At 36.6% G+C, this 8693-nt stretch overlaps 1 protein-coding gene across 1 annotated transcript; it reads right to left on the reverse strand.

The window, feature by feature from the left end:
• Nucleotides 1-2323: 2323 nt before the first annotated feature.
• LOC128553876 (uncharacterized) lies at nt 2324-7483 on the reverse strand. Its single transcript, XM_053535066.1, has 2 exons — nt 7082-7483; nt 2324-2872 (listed from the first exon to the last, which is right to left on the reverse strand). The coding sequence occupies exons 1-2, from the start codon at nt 7481-7483 to the stop codon at nt 2324-2326; spliced, it is 951 nt and encodes a 316-aa protein (XP_053391041.1).
• Nucleotides 7484-8693: the final 1210 nt, after the last annotated feature.

An 8693-nucleotide genomic window follows, 5' to 3' on the forward strand; every position in this document is an offset into this window, starting at 1 on the left:
TTGAAATGTTAATGTCACTCCTAAAAAGAGTCAATGTTCTGTAACATTCCGTGTATTGATCCGCTGAATAATTTGGTTGCATCTGTTGTGAAGGCACAGATTGTCCATCGACGCAAAGGCCTATGGAACTACAGATATAATGCTTGAAGTTGAACGGATTCTGTGTGTAATCGCCATTAAATGCCACACTAGGAACGAGACCTACTATCAGTTTACTTGGTACAAGTCCTTGAAATATATCATCTGCGCTGTAACTAAACTGGTCGGAAGCAATGGACGTTGTCCTGATCTCTGTGTGTAGGTAAGGGTAACTGGCTGGCGTGTCTTGAATGAGTTTGTCGCAAATGAGTTTAATGGCGATTACACACAGAATCCGTTCAACTTCAAGCATTATATCTGTAGTTCCATAGGCCTTTGCGCTACTAATACACCGCTACTCAGTCGTTGAATACAAAGTCTGAAATGCGTATCCACTACTTTTACGCGATAGTCAGGAGACAGGGCATCAGTGACCAGTGTAAAGGTGTTACGGTTGAGATGTAGTTTAATGCCTACAGTGTTGGGTCGTTGAAACAAATCAATGTGAAGTGGTCCTTCCATTTCCAATTTTACTACCTTTAAATAGCGCACATCTGTAAAACAACCCGTTATTTTTTCCTGTTTTACCACCATTGGTGCCAACGTTTCCGGTATCTTTATAACAAAGCTGACTTGTTAACAGATTTTCCTGTATTTCTCGGTTTGACTGTAAAATCGTGTCTATGTAAGCTTTATAGGTATAATTGATTCCTGTATGCGACAAAGGGGTCTGCTGTAAAGATACATCAACCTGACTGAAAACGGTGTGCAGTGGTAAATTGATTGGACCAACTATTTCGTCAGCGCCAACAGGGGCGCCATCGCCTTTCACAATTTGCAATCTAAGATTAAACACGCTTTTTTTCAGATCCAAATACGCTGAAGACTGCCCTGGTATGTTGAATTCGAGTGCCGATGAGGTGGTGACTTGATTAACTGGACGGTACGTGATCCATTCTCTCGATTGTACTGACGTGTCTGCTGGAGGTGAAATGAACAAAGACAACTCTCTCTTATGAAACTCGTCCATATTTCTTTAAAATTAGAACTGAAAGTCAGGATTGCCACAGTTGCGTCTCTTTTGTTTAGTGTACGGTAGTGTTGACGTATTCTTACGTTTTTTCGTGTTCCCACTAGCCTTCTTACGATTTCCCCCTCTTCTTCCTTCTTACGTTTTATTTCTGACTTTGCAATTTCGATCGCTTGTGCTACAGGAGATACCAATTGTACTGTGGGCTGTTGTTTCATTTCAGCCATTTTTCTTCGATGTGCAACACTTCCTACAAAGTAACGGCCCATATCATCAGGATATACATAACCATCCCTCAGGTCTTTTAAATGTTGATACCACTTTTCTTGGTCCGAGACATGCGGTACCCACTTTTGTTGTTTATGATCGTACACCTCTGTGGAACCCATACCTTTTAAAATGAAATACGCAGTGAAGATCGTTTGCTTTAAATTCCACAGGTTGTAAATCTTTGCCTTTCAAATACAATCTCACCGAGTTAAAGTAATTCACAGTCACAGGCAGATACACAGGACGACTACATTCTATAAATTTAAGTTTCTTGTATCTGGTTTCTATTTCTATGTTCCTTAGAACGGGCAAAAAAGTGTCTCTAACGTAAGACTCTTGCACAATATCGCAGCATATACACAGTCTTTTACTTCTGGGCGTAAAATCGCAGGTAAGAGTAACTTCAGTCACAGCACAGGTCCAACGATCCTCTAAGTGTATGACTTGGGAAACTGAATGTAAAAATCTGAGGGTTCGTTGTGCTTACGTATGTTCAGAGAGTCCCTACAGCTAAGATAAAGGTAAAAGTCTGTCATGTTTTCATTTGTATTCGTTTGATATTTGGCTTCTTACGCTTCTCTGTTCGTCCTGACTTCGTCCAGAATAGTGTCTAAAAGATGGGGAGTTCTCAACAATACAGGTATAAGTGAGTGATGGCGTCTTAACAATGATTTCTTCCTCGTTAATGACACCTTTCCAGAAGCCAGAGACCGTAGCAAAAGTCTTTTCCTTTCAAGTAGCTGGACATATCTTCTTGCTGGATTAATCGTTCCATTGACCACTCTTTTGGCCACTTGAGCTATAGCCTGCATTTGACTCGATGTCATATTGATGATCATGTTTTTTTCTGACTGCTATAGTAGCATCTTTCAGTTGGAGAAGATAGTTGAATTTAAGGTACACTTGAGACTGATTCATGTTTGTTTATCGGTTTCGTTTCTCTCACTACTTCTTACGAGTGTAGAGTTCCAGTTCAATCAAAACCGGATAGATTACATCATCTAGTTGAGTGAGGTCTTTCATACCAGTTATGACCACTTTACCACTGTGAAAACAACAAAAGTTGACTCCATCATTTTTAAAATTCACAGCTGAAAATAGCTCAGGTTCATACACGATCTGTCTTTCTTTTACCAACTGATTTAAGTCTAGGGCGGTACTTAAGGTGTGACTGGCTGACACGGTTAGACATTTGATATCTTTCAGACACACTGAATACCCTAAACACTGTATACGTCTGGCATAACGTCGTAGTCTTTGACGCCCCTCCTTAATGCTGGTCGCTTTTCCATTACAGTTGATAACGCCGTTAGAGAAGACTAAGCAATATCCTCCTATGGTCTTGTGTTGCCAGATCAGTCCAGGGAATGTTCTAGGATCGTAACGAGCGTTTGATATACGATAACACAAGCGCCTCAAGTCAATAGCACAGTCCAAATTGGCACTGTACACAACGTTGGTGATAATTATGGTGTTAACTCTCCAATCGCTCGGCTATAAATGAAGATAAATAGACTTTTACTTGTCATATAAATACAAGTCAGATCACATGTCTAGGGGTAATGCGTCAAGTCTTTTTCGGAAATCCAACTATCGTATTTCATTGGCCAGTGCAACCACCATACAAGTACTTCTCTTGTTTCTTTCGAACTCTTTTCTTTAGTATTTTTTCAACATGGTACTCTGTGGTATCTTAGTTTATTGTAATTCAGGTTTACAGCCAAAACGATTAAATGATCTTGAAACTATTTTACCAGAATCTCTTTGTATTAAAATAAAAGATCATAATAAAAACTTTATTATTGCAACAATCTATAGGCCACCAAATTCCGCTATCGACTTCTGGCAAAGATGCGATGTTCTTGTTGACCAGGCTTTAGACATATCAGATAATATTATTTTAGTTGGAGATATAAATGAAGATCAGTTAAATGTAACAAATCGTAAATTCAGAGACATACTTATTCTTAATAATATGACAAATGTAATTAATAAACCAACTCGAATAACACACAGTACAAGCACTTTACTTGATATTATTGCGTTAACAAATACTGTAATACCGCTGGATTCTGGTGTTTTTGAAACACCGTCAAATATTAGCGATCACTTTGGTACATATGTTTATGTTAAAAGCAGTTTCCAGGCCAGAACATGCTACACCCGCCGAGTGTGGAACTACCACCATGCCGATTTTGACAAATTAAACAACTGGAAAAACGCCACTGATTGGTCAGCTCTTAACTCAGACTCTCTAGACGTAGCCACATCTTTTTTCGAAAAAACATTTTTAGATCTAGCTAAAACATGCATTCCTTCTAAAGTTGTACAAATCCGCCCCAATGACAAACCTTGGTACAAGTCACTTATTCGTACTACATCTCGGAAACGTGATCGTTTAAAGCGCATTGCTATCCATTCCGGGAAACCATCAGATTGGCAATGTTACAAGAAAATAAGAAATCGTGTTAATAATATGAAAAAAACACCTACGCGAACAATTTTATAATACTCTTGAATTTTCCATGAATGATTTAAGTTCTACGAATCCTAAACAATATTGGAAAACAGTTAAAATGCTAGTAAAGGAAAATTCTAAAGCCGAAGAAGAAACTCCGCCCCTGGAAAACGAAAATCATGACACTGCTATTTCTGACGAAGATAAAGCTACATTTTTGAACGATTACTTCGTGTCAGTATCAACTCTCGACGATTCCAATTCTGTTCTACCTAAGTTTGCTGCAAAATCTAATGCAACTCTTTCCCACTTTTCTATTTCTGAACAAGATGTAATTGACGTTTTAGATAACTTAGTTGTCAACAAAGCCTGTGGGCCAGATGGTATTAGTCATAAAATGTTGAAAGGATGTTCGAAAACCATAGCTAAGCCACTTTGTAGTTTATTCAATAGATCTCTCATCTTAAATAGATACCCAGCTTCATGGAAAATTGCTAATGTAATGCCGCTTTATAAGAAAGGAGAAAAATCTTTACCGTCTAACTATAGACCAATTTCACTGATCAGTTGCGTAGGTAAAGTAATTGAACGAGTAATTTTTAAATATTTGTACAATCATCTTAACTCCAATAACCTTATATATAAAAATCAGTCAGGATTTCTTCCTGGACACTCCACCGTGTACCAACATGTAGACATTTATAACCAGATCTGTACATCTCTAGATGAGAAAAAAGCAACCTGTATGGTTTTCTGTGATATATCGAAAGCTTTCGACCGAGTTTGGCATAAAGGCCTTATATTTAAACTGAAGCAGTATGGTATTTCAGGAAACTTGGTCAAATAGATAACAGATTACCTGGAAAATAGATCTCAGAAAGTATTTGTAGGACAATCGTTTTCAAATAGTAGGTCATTAACTGCAGGCGTACCTCAAGGATCGGTCTTGGGCCCTCTTTTATTTCTTGTATACGTAAATGATATTGCTGATTCTGTTATAAGTACCGCTAGACTATTTGCTGACGATAGCTCGCTTGCTAAATCTTCATCAGACTCCGTTTATATAGAAACTGTTTTAAATTCAGATCTAGAAAAAATTTCCAGTTGGGCGAAACAGTGGCTAGTAAAATTCAATCCTTCTAAAACTGAAGTCATGTTTTTCTCCTTTAGAGATATAGCTCAACCTTCGTTAACCTTTGATAATACCCCTCTAAACTTCGTTGACGATCACAAACATCTAGGTCTTACAATAAGTCATGATGGCTCTTGGCACACCCATATAAACAATATCACTTCCTCAGCCTCAAAAGTACTCGGCTCGATGAGAATGTTAAAATTTAAAGTTAAAAGATCTACTCTTAACAACATTTATATATCGTATCTAAGACCTTTGCTCGAGTATGCGTCAGTTGTATGGGACAGCTCTACCCAATATGAAAAGGACACTACAGAAAAACTTCAATATGAAACAGCTCGCATTGTTACTGGTTTGACTCGTTCCGTTTCCATTCAAAATTTACTAACTGAAATTGGCTGGGTTTCTCTTGCAGATCGTAGAATTATGCAGAAATTAATATTAGCGTATAAAGGAAACAACAGACTACTTCCGGATTATCTTGTAGACATTTTCCCACCAATTCTAACAACTACGAACTTAGAAATAACACTAACTTTGTTACATTGCCTAGACGTCTCGAAATTTACTCAAAATCAGTTATACCCGATTCAGTAAAACTATGGAATAACCTTGACCTTCCGACACGCAATGCTAACACGCTTACGTCTTTTAAAGAACAAATTGAAGAGTAAATTTAAATCCCCAATTGTTCCGTCTTTTTATCTTATAGGAGAACGATTCTATAATGTAATTCAAACACGTATTAGAAACCGATGCAGCAACTTAAACAATGATCTATTTTATAACCATTTACGAGACTATTCTGATTGCTCTTGTGGACATGGTATTGAAGATGCGGAACATTTCTTTTTTAAATGTAGCCATTATGCCAATGCTCGTCGATTGTTATTTATTAATACTCGAAGATTCCATCCTCTTAGTACTCACAAACTACTTCACGGAATTGATTCACTAACTGATGAGGAAAACAAATCTTTGTTTCTAGAAGTACAAACTTATATAAAAAATACACATCGTTTCTCTAGCACTGCCTCCTGATCGTTTGACTATAGATCTCACTTGAAAACTCTGGGTTGAGCTGGGTGTGGGGATTCGGCAGCAGGTGCGATGAGTGTGCACTAATTCAGTTTACGCTTGACTATGTTTGTTTTCTTTTTGTTGTTGTTTTTTTCGATTGTTTATTTTCCCGTTTTCTACTAATTATAATTAGTTTATTATCTTAACTCTTCTGCTATATAAGTAAATTTATATCTGAAAATTATATTTTGTTAAGCATATTTTTTTCCATTCTAGTCCAAACAAAATATCCGCCATTTAGTTTAATCTAACATTAATTTGACGGCCAGGGACGGACCGATTTCTAATGTTAGTAAAACTTGTGGTCCAACCCTTTTGTATTTTCGCACCTTTGCTAAGTTACCGAATGTATCTTAATGTACAGTAGTATTATATATGTCTTGATGTAATGATAGTTTGCTGTTGTATATATATATCTCTACATATTATCTGTATATTATTGTCTTAATGTACATTTACCATAATGTCTTGTGTGATAATTACAATAAAATACGATTACGTTGCTGTTATTGTTCCAAAGCCGCTATACTGTATTTGTTGATGGACACCCACTATTATCATATATTTGCAGTATGGAGACCATTTAAAGTGTTCCCTTAATGCGCAGTCCGCTCTTTCCTAAGCGCTCAACTTCATGTGACATTCACACGTGTCCGATTTCCCGCTGTAAAACAGTCCGGCACTTGCCAGCTCATACTTATTTGGAAGCATTTGTTTCGGGTAAGTTTCGAAAGTCTTCAGTTTGTTTTCATAATATTCCATATTTTTTGTTGAGGGGCGTGCAGTCGATGGCGTTCATTTTGTTAATGATACAGCTTTGTAGTAGATTTGTTTAGATACATTCAAACTGATTTCTGATTGGTATCTATTTTTAGAATTTTTGTCTCATTGGGTGCTATTTTTAGACATCGTACATCATTGTTATTTTTAGAATATGACCTCAGTAGTTCCCACAATCATTTGGATTACATTCTGTGCACTGAAGCGCCCCTAACTGATTCATATGATCACTTTGTAGATAACAGGTTACCACTGCGTCTAATTCAGGGAGCGTCCTTCCTATCTGTAACACAACTTCTTTCAAACAGATATACTCTTTTGGTCGCAAACATATGCCTTTCTTTGTCGGTACCACTTCATTTTCGGGCTTCCAATACTGCCTTATATCCACGCATACGCTATTTTCTGTAATGTTAAAATAAGCATTACCTCCAAGGTGACTCCAGTAGGACTGCTTATCTTGTAACGCTTTATCCGTATAGGTTAGTTGGTCTACAAAATCCTTCCATCGTATTAATGTTAAACTGGCACCTTTCTTCGTTGCTTTGTCGCCTTGCCACTCCCCAATGTCAACTCTCATTTCTCCTTTCCACTCGTTCACCTGCACATAACGATCATTTCCCAAAGCAAAATAACATCTGGAAGTTGCCATGTTTCTTGGTTGAGTATCAAAACTCTAATGACGAGGAGAAATATTACAGCGTATTATATACAATGAGCTCGCATTTGATTGGTCCATAAATACGAGTATTTGATTAGTTGTCCATTTATAGGTATTCCATTCTTTCATTGGTGGATATCTTTAGAAACAGATGTCATATCTATTTATAAAATGACAATTTCAAACATGTCCTGGCAATAGAATCAGGCAATGGGATAGGCCGTAATGACAAAAAGTACCTTCTTTGTTTTGGTGTACACAACTTTTATCTTGTGAGTTGGCTGATCCGTGTATCCCTGAATTCCAAAATCATAATTAAACCGTTTCGTAAGTTCAATACGTCTTCCACGTTTTATCACAACATCAGGTTCTTTCAAACAGCTCTCAATTGCGGTATACATAACACGCTCGTTTAAAACGATTTACATCCATGTGCTTTTCTACCGCATGGGTAGAAGGTTTAAACGTAGTCATGTCGAAGCGTAAACAACAAGTAATGTGTAATGGACCTAATTGAATGATTAAATACATTAAATAACCAATCAAAATGAAGATATTTATGCCAGTTACAACAAGTAGGTTTAAGAAAGTTATCAAGCGTAACATTACTTGGCGTCTCAAGTAGAGAGATTAAGGTCAGTTAGTCATTTAATAGCTAAACAATTACTCCATTTGGTCAAAAGAAGGATTAAAAAGACATGATTTGTGTATTAATGCAATAATTTTTTTTTTGAGACTTTTATTTTTACGCCAAAATCAAGAGAATCGGTTCATGAATAAACAAGATATGACATTTTAAAGATTGAAACTATAAATTGTGAATTTACCGCCAAAATGTTGACGTCACAAATGTGTACTACCATTTTCAAACCTTAATATCTTGGAAACAGTAGAAGATAGACCCTCTATACCTAGCATATTTGGAATCAGAATGAAAAGAACTTTCAAATGATATTATTTTTAAGTTAATCTGAGAACATTTAAAAAAAGAGGTTTAAAGGCAATAACTCAAAAACGGTCAAAAATAAAATCGACAACCCCACATTTATTTTGAAGGTTATGACTTATTCTATCGATTGAGAGTAACAATTTTAAATTCGATATCGTAAATGGTTGTCCTGGATACAAAAATCTGTTCTGGAGGTTTAAACGTTCTTTTCATCAAATATAAACTATACCATCGTAAAGCTCACACAATTCT

The sequence above is a fragment of the Mercenaria mercenaria genome, unplaced genomic scaffold (genome assembly GCF_021730395.1).
Source record: "Mercenaria mercenaria strain notata unplaced genomic scaffold, MADL_Memer_1 contig_4421, whole genome shotgun sequence".
Classification (NCBI taxonomy): domain Eukaryota; kingdom Metazoa; phylum Mollusca; class Bivalvia; order Venerida; family Veneridae; genus Mercenaria; species Mercenaria mercenaria.

Bases quoted from the DNA above. Each gene is read 5' to 3' on its own strand.
- LOC128553876 (XM_053535066.1), bottom strand. From the start codon at position 7,483: ATGGCAACTTCCAGATGTTATTTTGCTTTGGGAAATGATCGTTATGTG. The intron at 2,873-7,081 runs GTAACCTGTTAT...CTTCATTTATAG, and splicing joins TCCCTGAATTAGACGCAGTG to CCGAGCGATTGGAGAGTTAA.